At 25.2% G+C, this 18,415-nt stretch overlaps 3 protein-coding genes across 4 annotated transcripts in view; 2 read left to right on the top strand and 1 right to left on the bottom strand.

Annotated features, from left to right (window-relative positions):
• Positions 1 to 1,200: 1,200 nt before the first annotated feature.
• Positions 1,201 to 18,415, bottom strand: part of LOC126903053 (uncharacterized) — a 32,666-nt gene continuing 15,451 nt past the window's right edge. Inside the window, exons 9-11 of the mRNA XM_050680990.1 lie at positions 17,480 to 17,524; positions 16,819 to 16,934; positions 1,201 to 1,246 (exon numbers count right to left, since the gene is read on the bottom strand). The gene's annotated coding sequence lies outside the window, so the exon portion shown is untranslated. The remainder of the gene's footprint in view (positions 1,247 to 16,818; positions 16,935 to 17,479; positions 17,525 to 18,415) is intronic.
• LOC126903054 (uncharacterized) lies at positions 5,343 to 7,771 on the top strand. The gene is made up of 2 exons (XM_050680991.1): positions 5,343 to 6,788; positions 7,397 to 7,771. Exons 1-2 carry the CDS (start codon positions 5,420 to 5,422, stop codon positions 7,633 to 7,635), a joined length of 1,608 nt encoding a protein of 535 aa, XP_050536948.1. The 5' UTR covers positions 5,343 to 5,419; the 3' UTR covers positions 7,636 to 7,771.
• Positions 12,516 to 18,415, top strand: part of LOC126903057 (uncharacterized) — a 13,833-nt gene continuing 7,933 nt past the window's right edge. The window contains exons 1-2 of one of the 2 annotated variants that reach the window (XM_050680997.1): positions 12,516 to 13,984; positions 15,642 to 15,913. In XM_050680997.1, the coding sequence (XP_050536954.1) occupies positions 12,934 to 13,984; positions 15,642 to 15,886 (1,296 nt within the window). In that variant the 5' untranslated portion in view covers positions 12,516 to 12,933 and the 3' untranslated portion in view covers positions 15,887 to 15,913. Of the gene's footprint in view, positions 13,985 to 15,641; positions 15,914 to 18,415 lie in introns of those variants that run through there. The other variant, XM_050680998.1, reaches the window with a different exon arrangement.

Genomic DNA, 18,415 nt, shown 5'->3' with positions numbered 1-18,415 from the left:
GGCTACCATATTGAAAAATATACTATTTTTGTATGATAATTATGGGTTTTGTATTTTATTTTAATAGAAGTTGATGTTGCTTTTGCAATTATCCATCAATTTTTTAAAATTAAACACTATCTACAGATTTGCATCGAAGCGTTTCTTATGATAGTGATTTTAATCACTGTCAGATTAAATCTATACTGGACCCAACTATGCAATGTCTCCACTATGCCGCGACCCCACTGTGCTACCGTTTTTATTTTTTTTTTAAAGTATTAAATATTATGAAATAGCTTTTTTGAAAACTAGAAAAAAAAAAAGTTAAATTAGACAAAATTTAAAATGCAGTTAAACAATGTAAAAAATATTTTTTTTTAATATTAGATTTTCACTTAAAAGTGTCATCAATGGGTGGCTTCTTTTATCAAGTATTCCACGTTATAATTATTTTAGCTAATACTCTTATTGTACCTATAGGGAACAGATTGTGTATATATTAATAAAGAAAAAAAAAAAAGTATTAAATAAGTTGCAATAGAGACATTAGATTATGTAGAAATTGCATGCGTTGTGTACGCTATGTATCATCATTGTACAAAAAAGCAAGTGTTCGTAGACATTAGGTTCACACCCGAAATTTAAAAAAAACCTCGAGAAAGTTAATTATTTAACTTTAATGAGTTATCCCAAAGATTTTTACAGGTATTACCATGTACACATACGGTAATACCTGAAGAAAAAACCCAACCTAAGCTAAATAATTACATAAAAATATTATTACATGATATTTTATGTTATAAATTATATCTTATAGAATATGATTTATTATAACATGAGAAGTTTAAAAGTATTAAATATTCGTTAATAATGTGAACTTTAACTCATTGAAATTTAGTCGGCAAATTTATCACTTACAGTTGGCAATTCAATCCACACCCTCCTAAAAATTATCTTTAAGATCACCTGTGTTGACATCAAAATAATATGTTAAAACTATTTTAATATTTGCTAAAACAGCTTTGTTATAAAGATATTGTGTATTGCGAGTATAATTTAAAAAAACTAGGATGGTCCTAATTTAAAAAAGGTATTCATAAGGATGTAAAAACATTTTAATTTTTTTTGTTACCACTTTTTCTCAGTTATCACCGAACCGATTTCTTTTAATGATACGTCAAAGATCACAAATCGTATCTAGTCGAAGACATTACGCTCAAAAATTGAAGAACTTTCCCTCGTTCACCGTAAATGAGGGAAATCTCTAAAAAAAAATAACAAATTTAAAAATCAGTAATTTTCGACGTTTTTAAAATTTTTTTTTACTATAAACTCCCATAAAGTTTTGAAAAATGTATGGATGATTACAATTTTTTTATGATATGTACTATTTATATACTACTTGTATTTGACATAATTTTTTTTTTTATTCAGACCATTTCCCTTTTGACAGGGGTGGTTCAAAACTTAAAAATGCGTATAGAATGTAGAACTTTTTCAATTCATTTTTAATGTAAATATATTAATTGATTATTCTCATACGCAACCTAATAATTAAACATAAATATTTGTTATATTAATTAGAAGGAGTTTGTTAATATTTAGGCCTATGAAAAACTCTAATTGCAGATTTGAAATCGTTGCAAAAATGGGTTTTGTAGTATAATTTGATCTCGGATGAAAATTCTTTTTAGACCAGCAAATTTTTTTATAAATAACAAACAATTTTTTTTTTTAGTATTGCAACAAGACTTTCAACTTTTATGCACGTTTGCCATAAAAGTAATAACTACTTAATAGTTTTTTATAATTTATCCGTAAAAATTATAATACTAAGTCATTAAATATCAATTTCATAATATACTTAATTGATATAATAAAAATGTATTCATATATTAAACTTATAAACCAAAAAATTTTTAATCAGGATATAAATAAGGAAATAGGAGATCATATTGCATTTGGAATAATCCACTAATTTTTTAAAATTAAACACTATCTACAGATTTGCATCGAAGCGTTTTCTATAATAGTGATTTTAATCACTGTCAGATTAAATATAAACTGAACCAACTATACCATGTTCCCACTGTGTTTGGTTTTTTTAAATATTAATACTTCCCACAGAAAGTTAAAATAAAAAATTTCCAATAAAATGTCCGACGAAATTTAATTTTTATGATTTATATGATATAAAGTTAATTAAAAACTATAGATCTATACTAATAATAACATTCAAATATTTAAAGTATACAATAATTATATAAATTGAAATGTATTAAGCTAATACATGTATAATCGTATTAATTTTATTAATATATGAAGTTTATTATATATATATATATATATAATATATAATTGACTTTTCCAAATATATAATATTAATAAAATTTTTCCGTATCAAAAAACATGGTGGATGAAGACAAAAGAAAATGAATCCAAATTATACATTTAAATTAATAATAAATTGAATGAGCCCTCACGTGCCTGAAAATCGCGGCGTTTAATCGCCCCGTGTGAATGATAACATGCGATTTTTATTGTTTTATTTTAGCGATCGGTCGCGTCCGAATGCATGTTTTTTGTGTGCATGGTTCTCAATTGTTGTAATTATTTTATATAAAACGATTAATCGCTGCGTTTTTAAAAACGCGTACGCGCGCTTAAACGCCTACTGTGAAAGCTTTTTTAGTGTTTATTTTTTATTTTGCAATAATTTATCTGGAAACGAGATCAATATGTATATAATGATATATATGTACATAAGACAATACCTGCCCTATGTTTCAAAACTTAATTATTTACATTTTACAATCGGAAAAATAATTCATTTTTGAAGATTACTAAGTTGTGTGGGTTATACTATAAAAGACATACGCTTTTTTTTGTGAAAATGTAATCAATGATCTGTTTAAGTGATTACACTCAATAATACAAAAAAAAAGAACAAAATATATATTTTTTTTTATTGGGAATGTTTGAGTTGAATCTTAAAATGCCTCGAGTATATGATAAAAATATTATTATAAATCAGTAAATATTTAATGGTATGCATTAAAGAAATTATTGCATTAATTTTTATTATAATAGAAAACTAGTCTAAGAGAGAGCCACAAAATACATATTTCTCCGCATAAAAACATGACTCAAGAAAGAACAGATTTTGAAGAATTGGCCATAATTTGGTTATAAATAGTAGATATACAAAATTAAAGCTCATAACATAATCTATATTGATACACGAGCGATTTTTGTTAAGATATTTTAAAATACGCCATAAGCTATTGCAAAATTTAAAGATCTATTTTTTTTTAAATACTTATATCTTTTTTTCAATCGTTTTATAAAAAATAGCCTATACTAGGACGAAAGTAATATTATGATCTTTTATTTGATGTGTTGCAATGACAGTTACAAATGACTTTTAAAGAGGATTAAAAATGACAATTTGAAAAAAAAAAACATAGTAGGATTATAAAAATTTAATATTATAGATTATAGTTAATTTAATCTAAACGATGAGTTCTGAAAATTTTATTTGGTTAATGTGTTCTTTTAGTGTTTTAGGACACAAAGACTGTATAGCGCTATCTGTTGTATAATAATTAACACATATGAGTCAAGTTGTCGTTATCATCAGATAGCATTAATTTTTTATTCATCAACAATTTTAAATATAATTTATGTCATTTATATACAGCTAACTGCTTAGACAAAAAAAAATGTTTAATTGTATCATTCAAATAAATCACGAAGTACATAAAAGTTAAATATTGAGTGTGCACCAGAACAGAACATGCTATCAAAGTTTGATAAAAAATTGAAAAATTCTCTCTGAAAATTTAACCAACAATTAAATCTTTTTTTAGGTTCGATGCGAAGCTGAGAAGGTATTAATTTACTATGATGTGTTATTTTTGGTGTCTGATACCACTTTTTCTCAGATTTTATTTGTGTATGCGAATTCTCAATCTCAGCTTTCGCTGGACCAATTTTGATGAACAATAAGTCAAAACTTCACAAATCGTATCTAGTCGAAGAAATTACCCTCAAAAACTGAAAAAAATTCTCTCATTTACTGTAAATGGTGGAAACCTCCAAAAAAATTACAAATTTAAAAATCGCTTATTTTCGAAATTTTTTCAATTTTTTTTTCTGCCATAACTTTTTCAAAAATGAACAAATCAATATAATTTTTTTTTTATAGATGCTGATGTCTTTACATATCATTCTATATATTTTTGTGATCATTAGACCCTTTAACAGCCCACAGCAAGGGTTTCAAAATGGTAACTTTTTTTACAAAAAATTAACTTTTTCAATTAACTTTTGATAGTGTTCCGGAAAGTCTGACACTTTTATATACATCTTAAATTAAAGCTAATGTAATGTACTTTAATTATGCAAAAAAAAAATGTCTGATTTTATTTTGTCTTCACGCTGTTACCACTTTTTCTTAGCTCTCACCGAACCTATATCTTTCAACTATTCGTCAAATGATCACAAATTGACCCTTTACATGCCCTTAGGGGTTGATTCAAAATGACAACTTTTTCACAAAAATTAATTTTTGAATTGTATTCTGGAAAGTCTTACATTTTTATATATATCTTAAATTAAAGCTAATGTAATGTACTTTAATTATGCAAAAAAAAAATGTCTGATTTTATTTTGTCTTCACGCTGAAAATGGCTACGGAATACATTTTTGAGTGAAAATTCTCGATTTTATTTTTGACATATTTAACTTTATAATGGTATAACTTATTGAGAAGTGTATGGATCAATACAATTATTTTATGAGAAATAATATTTATATCTCTTTTTCATTCGACATAATTATTTTTTAAATAACACCATTTTCCTTTATATATTTATATATTATAAATATATTACACTTATAAATCATAAAACTTGATATCAGCATATAAATAAGAAAATAAGAGAACATGTAGCTTTTGGAATAATCCACCAATTTTTTTAAAATTAAACACTATCTACAGATTTGAATCGAAGCGTTTTTTATGATAATGATATTAATCACGTCAGATATCATTATACTTGATCCAACTATGCCACGTCACCACTGTGCTATGACCCCACTGTGTTGGGTTTTTTTTTAATTTTAATTTTTTAATTTTTAGTGTATTTGCGAAACGTTAGTTAATAACAAAGGTAAAAATACCGATTTGAGTATTAGAATTTAACTTATGTATAGATATAATAATTACGTCAGCGGAATAATTAAGTAAATATGTTGTATGATGAACACGTATACTTGAATAAAAATAAATTTTTTTTCCAAAAACTAATAAATAAATTTTTATTATATTAGAAAATTCATATGAATAATACTTAACATTCTTATTGGAACTAGTGTCGACATTTTTTTAAGTTGAACTCTGTAGGGAATCAATTTAATATAAATAAGAGGTAAAATGAAAAACTTTTTACTTTTTATATTGATTATAACCTTAAAATTAAGCTTAAGTGATTATACCAAAGAGGTACAGTGTTCATATTCTCGTTATTTTTTAAACTTTTTTAACCATAATGAAAGATTTTTGTTAGAATTCGAGAAAAATAATGATTATATAACGATAGAAAATCTTAAGAACTATGGCAATGCACTTCAAACGCACAGTAATGTAATTATGATATTTTTGTGTGACTATTTAAAATATAATACAAAAAAGTTTCCTTTTCCTTTAATAACGGTAAATATGTACTTAAATAATGTTTCTGACTCTTTAAATATGATTGCTCAAAACAAAGATGGTGAAAAAAATTATTCTAAAAAATTATTTGAGGGATATAAAATTATTCATTTCGCAGTTAAAAATCAACTAAAATCTTATATAAATAAAAATTGTGAAAACGAACAGTTTTATAATTGTCTGGTTAGTTGCAATCCTACAATCGGTGAAAACGGATATACTACTACAAATCTAATAAATATAAATAATGAACTTAAAGATAAAATACTGGATACTTTTGATTTTATAATACAAAAGAATTCATACAATAAATTTCATCCAAAAAATATTTTGTTTTACGATATAATGACCCTACAGATTCACAGCAATAAAAATAATACTATAAGCATAGATAATAGTCAACACATAGAACTAAATCTACTTCGATTCACTCCACTTGACTTTCAATGCTCTAAGAATAATCGTTTAACTATACAAGATATATTTCAGTATATGAAATATGATTTTAATTCTATGGATGTTTTACCGTACATAAAGTTGGTAATTTCGGCTACGTTTCGACCCTTAGCTATTCTTATTCGCAACTTCTTAATCTTAATTCAAGTTGCTTCTTCAGATAATTCTGATAATGTAGCAGTTTGGTTAAAATGGCAATTTATTGAGATGGGACAAAAAATAATAAAACATGTAAAGAAATTCATGACTCTCCCCCCATACCAATATAAAAATACATTTCTGCAACGTGACGTCTTAAACAACTTTGTTAAAGCTATTAAAAATTATATTATAAAAACAAGGATATCCAAAATTGATATTAAATATAATAATATATTACTTAAAGTACTTTCAAATTTCTTCATAAAAAACAAATTATATTTTACAAGTGATATAGTTCTAACCAATAAAAATATTACTGTGGATAATGCTGATGCCATTAAAAATCAATTAGAAAAAATCATAAAAAAAGTTGATATCTATATGAACGATTTAGAAAAATGGAGTACAGATTTTAATTTTATTGTACAAAAATTTAAAATCCGGGTTTTTAATATTTCAAAATATAAGAAATTTATTGACATTAAAGTTTTAGGTAAGTATAAATGTAGTTCATTTTCAATACTTCATATAATTTATAGATAATATAATCTGTTATATAATTAGCCCTTGTGTTGTCATCGGGCTTAATAAATTAAATATTGCAAATTTTGTAACTTCTATTTTTATTTGTTTCCATTGTTTAAATACAGAGTGATCAAAATATGGTATGACACTCATTTCCTCAGAGACTACTAAAAATTTGTAATTTTTGTGATGAGAAAAAATATCAGGTTCAAAAAACTATAACATTATATGTAGTTTATTAATTTGTTTAATGGGAACCTTTCTTTTTTAAATTTATAATATGAAAAAAAATTGCAAACAGAGAGATATAAAGAATAAAATATTTATTAATTTATAATTTCTTCAAATAACTATTTCATGTGAAGGGTGAATTTTTTTAATGGGATGTTAATGGAAAATAAGCAAAATGTTTTTTATGTTTTATTATAGAAATATTTAGAATGGGTAAAATTTGATCCTGAATTTCCTTTTAATAATATTTAATTAAAATTTTATTTTAAATCTTTATCATGTTTATGTTCAAAGCAGTTATTTGTGATTTATGCATTTTTAAAATCCTCATTTTATTTATTTTAGATCGTATTTGTAAAAGTGAGGCACGTTCTGAAATATATAATGCTAGTATGAATGATAGTAATAATATTAATATAGGATATTATGAAGATTTGAAAATTGTGGAACATAACTTAAAGGATCTAAAAGACCATAATGAAAATGATGAAGATACAAAAAACTCCTTTCAATATGAATCAACTTATGAACCTCTTTATATGATTGATTATTTGCCATACAACGCGTGGAATGATATAAATTAAAATGTTTTTATAAATAATTTTGTAAAATGTCATAACTTATTTACAAAGCTTTTTTCTTAGTAATTTGTTTAGTTTATTTTCTATTTGTTTATGCTAAAAGTTGTAGTTAATAATAAAAAATGCCATATATTAAATATTTCTTGCTCTTTCGAAATATGGTTATTTTAGATATTTAGTATAGGCGTCGGGTGAGTTATGGAGGAAGAAAAGTCCCTACTCAAATTTACAAATTAGTCTTCCAAAAATACATATTTCTTCGCATAAAATTATGTTTTAAGAAAGAACAGATTTTGAAGAACTGGCCATAATTTAACTAAATGTAAAAGCTTATGTAAAAGTTTTATTTTATGTTGTCTGGGTTATACTATAATAGACATACGCTTCTTTTGTGAAAATGTAACAATGAACTATATGAGTAATTACACTCAATAAAACAAAGAAAAAAATAAGATATCTTTTATTAGTTTCGATGCGAAGCTGAGAAGGTATAATTTTACTATGATATATTTTATTTTTGTGTCTGTTACCACTTTTTCTTAGCTCTCACCGAACCTATATCTTTCAACTATTCGTCAAATGATCACAAATTGACCCTTTACATGCCCGCCCTTAGGGGTTGATTCAAAATGACAACTTTTTCACAAAAATTAATTTTTGAATTGTATTCTGGAAAGTCTTACATTTTTATATATATCTTAAATAAAAGCTAATGAAATATACTTTATTATGGAAACAAAAAATATTTTGGACTTTATTTTGTCTTCACGCTGAAAATGGCTACTAAATGCTATTTTAGTGTGAAAATTCTCGATTTTATTTTTTTCATTTTTAACTTTATAATGGTATAACTTATTGAGAAGTGTATGGATCAATACAATTATTTTATGAAAAATAATATTTATATCTCTCTTTCATTCGACATACTTTATCTTAATCAGAGTATTAATAAGGAAATAGCAGATCATGTAGCTTTAGGAATAATCTACCAATTTTTTAAAATTAAACACTATCTAAAGATTTGCATCGAAGCGTTTTTTTTTATAGTGATTTTAATCACTGTCAGATATCATTATAATTGACCCAACTATTGCACGTCACCACTGTGTCGCGACCCTCCTGTGCTGGGTTTTTTTTTTATTGGAAATGATTAAGCTGAAATTGAATTAAAACTAATCTAAGAGAGTCATGAAATACACTTTTCTCCACATAAAAACATTTCTCAAGAAAGAACAGATTTTGAAGAATTGGCCATAATTTGGTTATAAATAGTAGATATACAAAATTAAAGCTCATAACATAATCTATATTGATACAAGAGCGATTTTTGTTAAGATATTTTAAAATACGTCATAGGCTATTGCAAAATGTAAAAGATCTATTTTTTTTTTAAATACTTATATCTTTTTTTTAATCGTTTTATAAAAAATAGCCTATACTAGGACGAAAGTAATATTATGATCTTTTATTTGATGTGTTGCAATGACAGTTACAAATGACTTTTAAAGAGGATATAAAATGACAATTTGAAAAAAAAACATAGTATGATTATAAAAAATTAATATTTTAGATTATAGTTAATTTTAGGACACAAACACCATATAGCGCTATCTATTGTATAATAATAAACACATATGAGTCAAGTTGTCGTTATCAGCAGATAGCATTATTTTCTTATTCATTAACAATGTTTTATATAATTTGTATAGTAATTTATATACAACTAACTGATTAGACTAAAATAATTTTTAATTGTATCATTCAAATAAATCATAAAGTAAATAAAAATTAAAAAAAAAAAGTTATTATAAATAACCGAGGATTATAAAAGAAATAGATAGATTTAATGGATATAAGGAAAACTTATTTTCAAAATCAATCCGAATACAAAAGTGGAATAAATAAAGGAGGTAAGTTACAACACTCACTAGCGTGAAGAAACAAAAAGTAATTGGGTTATTCATTTTATATTATCCGGGCATTTCAAATGAACTAGATATAATTTATAAAAATTTGGTATAACTATAGTAACATTTAAAAAGAATAATTTAAGAGATGTATTAGATAACCCAAAAGATAAAGCAGAAGAAGAAGGAAATCAGGCATTTATAAAACATAATTTTTAAAACAAAACAATAATTTGCAATAAATGTTGTTCAAGATAAATAAAAAAAAACCCAGCCCAGGGGGATAGCGGCACAGTTGTGACGTAGCAAAGTTGGATCAAGTATAATGATATCTGGCAGTGATTAAAATCACTATCATAAAAAACGCTTCGATGCAAATCTTTAGATAGTATTTAATTTTAAAAAATTGATGGATTATTCCAAAAGCTACATGATCTGCTAGTTCCTTATTAATATCCTGATTAAGATAAAGTATGTCGAATGAAAAAGGGATTATTAAAAAATATTATTTCTCATAAAAAAATTATGTTGATCCATACACTTTTCAATAAGTTATAGCATTATAATGTTAAAAATATAAAAAATAAAATCGAGAATTTTCAAACAAGAATAGCATTCGGTAGCCATTTTCAACGTGAAGACAAAATAAAATCCGACATTTTTTTTTTGCATAATAAATTACATTACATTAGCTTTAATTTAAGATATATATAAAAGTGTCAGACTTTCCGAAACACTTTCAAAATTTAAGATGAAAAAGTAAATTTTTTGTGAAAAAATTGTCATTTTAAATCCCCCCCTGTGGGCAGGTAAAAAGTCAGATTTATAAAAAAAATATACCAACTGATAGGTAAAGACATCATGCATCTATAAAAAAAAATTATATTGATCCATACATTTCTTACAATGTTATAGCATTATAAAGTCAAAAATATAAAAAAGAATTTTTTTACAAAAATCGTATTTTTTTATTAACTTTGATGTCTGTATTCACAGTGAAGATAAATTAAAGACCGAAATTTTATTTTACTATAATAAAGTATATTACATTAGCTTTAATTTAAGATATATATAAAAGTGTCAGACTTTCCGGAACACTTTCAAAATTTAAGTTAAAAAAGTTAATATTTTGTGAAAGTTGTCATTTTAAATCCCCCCTTGTGGGCAGATTAAAGGTTAAATTTATGAAAAAAATATACCAAATGAAAAGTAATGATATCATGCATCTATATAAGANTACCAAATGAAAGGTAATGATATTATGCATCTATATAAAAAAGAATTATATTGATATGTTTATTTTTGAAAAAGTTATGGCACTTTTAAGTAAAAAAAATTGAAAAAATTTCGAAAATTAGCGATTTTTAAATTTGTAATTTTTTTGAAGGTTTCTCCCATTTACGGGGAATGAGGGATTTTTTTTCAATTTTTGAGGGTAATGTCTTTGACTAGATACGATTTGTGATCTTTTGACGTATCATTGAAAGAAATCCGTTCGTTGAGAGCCGAGATAGAGTGGTTACAGACATAAAAAAAAATCTGTAGCTAAGTGGAGTCGCGGCACAGTGTGCACGAGGCATAGATGGAACAAGTATAGATGATATCTGACAGTGATTAAAATCACTATCATTAGAAACGCTTCGATGCAAATCTGTAGATAGTGTTTAATTTTAAAAAAATTGGTGGATTATTCCAAAAGCTACATGTTCTCTTATTTTCTTATTTATATGCTGATATCAAGTTTTATGATTTATAAGTGTAATATATTTATAATATATAAATATATAAAGGAAAATGGTGTTATTTAAAAAATAATTATGTCGAATGAAAAAGAGATATAAATATTATTTCTCATAAAATAATTGTATTGATCCATACATTATTAGATGTATGATTATCCATACATAGATTATTTCAAAAGCAACCATAACTCTTATTCCCTTAATTTTATCCTGATTTATAATTATATTATATGAATACATAATAATTATATTATTATATTATATAATTATAGTAATTAAATTTAGTATGAAAACGATATTCAATAATATTGTAATTTTTACGGAGATATTATAAAAATAAAAAGGAGTTATATATTCATATGCTTTTAACGCGTAAAAAAATTTAAAGGGTTTGATGCAATACTTTTTAATAAAAATACACTAGACTACAAGGATCTTTTAAAGTGTTCCGTAAATACTGCCTCATTTTAACATATGTTAAATTAAAGCGTAGGCTAGGTTCACATGGACGGGCGTATTTAGATATACGAGTTTCTCATACATCGTTCACATGGTCCGCGTATATGCGCGTCGATCGCGATAATGACCCAAGTTTCTATTTTCGTAATACTGCGAATTGAATTATTGTTATTACGATTGGGACCGTTCATTTGACACGCACGTTTACAATGAATCAGCGATTGGATGGACCCAATATTTTCTTTCTTCTTTTTGTCTTCGTCTTCTCATTCTTCGATACACAAACCAAACCCAACACGTCCATTTCCGTTAAATGTATAACACAAACTGTATGTAACAAGAATATTTCGCATCCATGTGAACCCAGCCTTATATTACGTAATATAAATTATAAAAAAAATTTGCCCTGAAAATATATCATCAACTTGCAAATGACTTTCTCAATCATTCAATACGTAATTTTTGTGTTCAAATTTTTTTTTATTTTTTTAACTAATTAGTAATATTATCAAAAATTAGTGTTGACGAAAAATCTAAATGCATACGATCGCAAAATCAAAATCTTCCTAGTTTTGCATTGAATCTAAAATAAGAATAAACAAATAACAAAGGTAAAAATACCGATTTTAGCATTACAATTAAACTGTGTATAGATATGATAATTACGTCAGCGGAATAATTAAGTAAATATGTTGTATGATGAACACGTATACTTGAATAAAAATAAATTTTTTTTCCAAAAACTAATAAAATAATTTTAATTGTATTAGAAAATTCATATGAATAATACTTAATATTCATATTGCAACTAGTGTCGACATTTTTTTTAAGTTGAACTCTGTAGGGAATCAACTTAATATAAATAAGTGGTAAAATGAAAAACTTTTTACTTTTCATATTGATGATATCCTTAAAATTAAGCTTAAGTGAATATGAAAAACAGGTACAGTGTACATATTATCGTTATTTTCTAAACTTTTTTAACCATAATGAAAGATTTTTGTTAGAATTCGAAAAAAATAATAATAATTTAACAATAGAAAATCTTATGAACTATGGCAAAGCACTTCAAACACACAGTGAAGTAATTATGATATTTTTGAATGAATTTTTTGTATGTAGATCAAAAAAGTTTCCTTTTACATTGATGACGTTAAATATGTACTAAAAATAACGTTTCTGGTTCTTTAAATATGATTGCTCAAAACAAAGATGGTGAAAAAAATGACGCTAAAAAATTATTCGAGGGTTATAAAATTATTAATTTTGCAGTTAAAAATCAACTGGAAATTTACATATATAATAGTTGTGTAAACATACCGTTTAATGATAATATGGTTAGTTGCAATCCTCCAATCGGTGAAAATGGATATAATACGAATAATCTAATAAATATAAATAATAAACTCAAAGATAGAATGCTGAATAAATTTAAGTCTTCATTAAAATCGAATTCATACAACAAATATCATCCAAACATTTTTTTGTATTATGAAATAATGACCCTACAGATTTACAGCAATAAAAATAATACTATAAGCATAGATAATAGTCAACACATAGAACTAAATCTACTTCGATTCACTCCACTTGACTTTCAATGCTCTATGGATAATCCTTTAACTATACAAGATGTATTTCAGGATATGAAATATGATTTTAATTCTATGGATGTTTTACCGTACATAAAGTTGGTAATTTCGGCTACGTTTCGACCCTTAGCTATTCTTATTCGCAACTTCTTAATCTTAATTCAAGTTGCTTCTTCAGATAATTCTGATAGTGTAACAGTTTGGTTAAAACCGCAATTTATTGAGATGGGACAAAAAATAATAGAACATGTAATGAAATTCATAACTCTCTCCCCTTACCAATATAAAAGGACATTTCTACAACGTGATATCTTAGAACAGTTTATTGAAGCCAATAAAAATTACATTGAAAAAACAAGGTTGTCCAAAATTGATATTGAAAATAATAATATATTAATCAATACACTTTCAAATTACTTCATCAAAAATAAATTTTACTTTACAAGAGGTATAGTTCTAACCAATAAAAATATTACTGTGGATAATGCTGATGATATTAAAAATCAATTAGAAGAAATTATTGAAAAAGTTGATATCTATATGAAGGATTTAGAAAAATGGGATAATTATTTAAATTTTAATGTACAAAAATTTAAAATCCGATTTTTTAATATTTCAAAATATAAGAAATTTATTGATTTTAAAGTTTTAGGTAAGTATAAATGTAGTTCATTTTCATTACTTTATATAATTTATAGATAATATAGTCTGTTATATATTTGTATATTATATATATGTGTTGTTATCGGGCTTATAATATGAAGTCTTCTTCTTATTTTTCTTCGCCTTAATTCCAACTACTTGGGGTCGGCCACCCTTATCCTAAACTTACACTTGATACGATCACCCACATCATCCGTCCTCATATAACATTCAAAGATATTCAAATCATCTCAGTTTTGGTTTTTCCTTTAACCTCTTCTTCCTTTAACATTTATTTCTAAATCTGTTCTTATAGTTTCCGATTCCTCTCTCCTCATAAATTGACCAAACTATCCAAGTCTATTTTCTCTTATCTTTTCTACGATTGTCGACTCACATATACTACCCTNATTGACGACTCACATATACTACCCTTTATATTTTCGTTCGTTCGTATAGTTACTCTACTCATTCATCTATCCATTATCATCTCTTCTACACTTATTTTCTGCTCTACTTTCTTGTCAACTGCCTAACACTCTGAATCCATACATCATAGCTGGTCTCACTGTAGTTTTATAGAGTTTACTCTTCAGCCTCATCGGAATTCTTTAGACACGCTAGACGCTTTTCTCTACTTTAATCTCATGTCTTACATCCTTGTCAATACCACCGCTCTTTTGCACAACTGATCCTAAATACTTAAAACTTTCCACCTATCCTATCACGTCCTCGCATATTGTCACTAAACTTTGATTTCATCTAACTCGTGTTTTCCTTTGTCAAACTCGTACTCTATATAATCTGTCTTACTTCTACTTATTATTAAACCTTTTTCTGATCTCCACACCTCTAGCCTTTTAATGATATCCTTCCTATTTTTCCTATTAACACTATATCTTCAGCGAACAACATATATCACGGCACTTCATCTTGTATTTCTCTAGTAATTTCATCCATTATTATTGAAAATAAGTAAGGGCTAAAAATCAGAACCTTGGTGCTCTCTTACTCTTACCTGAAAACCTCCTGTTATTCTTCCTACGCTTTTTACCCTGGTACAAGTGTCATCATACATATCTTCTATTCTATTAATACCTTTTCGGGACTCCTTTTCTCATTAATGCCCACTTTAAAACCTTTCAATAATGTATGAATAAGGCAAATAATTCAAATTTTGTAACTTATACTTTTATTTATTTCCATTATTTAAATACAGTGTGATCAAAATCTGGGAAGACACTCATTTTCTCATAGACTATTGAAAATTTGTAATTTTTGTGATGAGAAAAAATATCAGGTTCAAAAAACTATAACACAATATGTAGTTAATTAATATTATTAATGGGAACCTTCATTTTTAAATTTATAATATGAAAAAAAATTGCAAACAGAGATATATAAAGAATAAAATTTTTATTAATTTATAATTTCTCCAAATAACTACTTAATGTAAAGGGTGAATTTGTTTAATGGGATGTTAATGGAAAATAAGCAAAATGTGTTTTATGTTTTATTATAAAAATATTTGGAATGGGTAAAATTTGATCCTCAATTTCCTTTTAATAATATTTAATCAAAATTTTATTTGAAATCTTTATCATGTTTATGTTTACAGAAGTTATTTGTATTTATGCAATTTTAAAATCCTTATTTATTTATTTTAGATCATATTTGTAATATTGAGGCACGTTCTGAAATATACAATGCTAGTAAGAATGATAGCAATAATATTAACATAGGATATTTTAAAGATATGGAAATTGTGGAATATAATTTAAAGGATCTAAAAGATGACCATGATGAAATTGATAAAGATACAAAATGCTGTCTCTCTAAATATGATTTATCTTTTGAACCTCTTCATATCATTGATTATTTGCCATACCATGTGTACAATGATATAAAATAAAATGTTTTTATAAATAATACTGTTAAATGTCATAACTTATTTACAAATTCTTTTATTTCCATTTAATGATAGAAAGTCATTTTTTTTCACGCTATCAAATCGGTTTCTCTTAACAAATTGACGGACATGACTGCTATAACAGTCACGCTCTTGGCTGTAATTACAGATTCACTTTAATATCTCATAAATAATTTTTTGGAATAAAAAATGCATCAGAGCTTTTTTCTTTATAAATATGATACAAAAACAATGAAAACAAAAAAAAAATGTTACTGCTGCTATAGTTGTAGTCCACTCGTGACTTTTTTCTACTCGTATAACCATATCACTGTTATAGCAGTTAAAGTCAAATTACGTCTTAAAACACAATCACTTCTATAGTAGTGACTGTCCATCAACGTGTTAAGATGATAAAATTATGTTAAAAAAATTATTTTTTAAATTTTTCATGATTTTTGATTTTTTGAAAAAAATCACAAATTGTGTCTAGTTGAATATTTTTTCTCATAAGTTAAAAATTCTCCGTGCCACGTAATTAGGGAAGTCCTTAAAAAAAATTACAAAATTAAAAATCATTAATTTTCGAAATTTTTTTCTTTAAATTAATTTGTGAACATTAACATTATAATAGTTCTCACAATAATATCATTATTATGTGACACCATCACAATTTTAAACCCATAAAAGATTTTTACGTAGTATATTTTAATCTCTTTAAAGTCATTATGTTAAGGTTGACTTGGAAACATTTCTTGTACCTTTAATACCAAAATATCAATTTCGTAGAACCTTTTGTAAAAGAATGGCTTCTAATATTGAATATATTTTATTAAATTTATTCCAAAAAATAGAAACGGATCAGTTGATGAAGATGAGTTTCCAAATTATATACGAAAGTATTATGTGGAAATAATAAAAGAATTAAAATTTACATTAACAGATATTTGTGTTCCTTTGGCATGCGTTGCAATAAAGCCAATATTTTTGTTTGGTAATGAGGTTCCCAAAAGAGCAGATAAACCACCTCATAATCCTGAAGATCCTGAAACTGTTAAATATTACAACATTTTTAAAAAATATCGAACATTATCCTGAATATGTTAGCTATGATATACCATTATTAATTAGATAATTTTATTTTATTTAATAATTTTAATTAGGTAATTAGATCATTTATAAATTACATAAACAATATCATAGACAATAATATTTGAATAAAATCAAATATTATTGATTAATAGTAGTTATTAACGCTAATTACTCGTTTTTTCTTACTCTATTATTTTTTGGGGGATTTTAGGTCTACTCTTTATTTTTTAAAAACGAAATATTTATTTTTACTCTATAATTTAATAAAGTTATTTTTTTAATAATGAATGGCGTTTGAAATTTTATTACACTTTATTTATTTATTTTATAATTCATTCTAAAGTTTTTTATTTTTAGAGCTATATTTATGTACAAAATAAGAGGGTTATATAAATACAGGTAGCTAATATTTGTTTAACTGCATATTTACACATTAATTATTGCCAATTACAACTTTATAGGCAAATAAGATTTAGTATATGGATAATTGTCAGAACAGTTTACCTTAAGTTTAACAGTTTGTCTTAGCTCACTTCATCATTTCCATTCCTGAAATATATAAAGCATTTTAAATTCTTTATTAAAATGTTAGTTTAAGTATACTTTGACACAATAATACTATCAAGTTACCTAAGTATTTTATTTATCAATGTTTGTTAACGTGATTATTTAATATAATTAAAATACATATTATTACTTATAATAATAACAAATAATATGATGTTATCATTTGTACATGTATGTCACATATTATGAATATACACGTTTAATTTCTAAAAGATTTAATAATTAATCGTAACATAATAGTACGTGTATAATATAAAATGTCAAAACATATAATATAAGAGATGTACAACGGCAACGGGTCACTTTACTTGTTAGACGGCAACACTACGACTAAATTTTAAACATATAACAATAGGCTGCATTGAGTAAAACAACATAATCGAGAAAGGAATGTGTCCCTTTTTACCTTGTACTATACTAACATAAATAAAATTACATTAAATTGTTATCTTAAATAATATTACTGTGTGTTGTTTAATAATATCAACACATCCCCTTAAAAAATACACCCATATATTGTTAATTAAAAAAAAACCCAGCACAGGGGGGTCGCGGCACAGTGGTGACGTGGTATAGATGGATCAAGTATAATGATATCTGACAGTGATTAAAATCACTATCAAAAAAAAACGCTTCGATGCAAATCTTTAGATACTGTTTTATTTTAAAAAATTGGTCGAATATTCCAAAAGCTATATGATCTGCTAGTTCATTATTAATATCCTAATTAAGATAAAGTATGTAGAATGAAAAAGGGATTATTAAAAAATATTATTTCTCATAAAAAAATAATGTTGATCCATACACTTTTCAATATGTCATAGCATTATAAAGTTAAAAATGTAAAAAATAAAATCGAGAATTTTCACACAA

The sequence above is a fragment of the Daktulosphaira vitifoliae genome, unplaced genomic scaffold, assembly GCF_025091365.1.
Source record: "Daktulosphaira vitifoliae isolate Bord-2020 unplaced genomic scaffold, ASM2509136v1 Scaffold_3, whole genome shotgun sequence".
NCBI classification, from domain to species: Eukaryota; Metazoa; Arthropoda; class Insecta; order Hemiptera; family Phylloxeridae; genus Daktulosphaira; species Daktulosphaira vitifoliae.
This window is presented reverse-complemented; position numbering and strand designations above follow the sequence as displayed.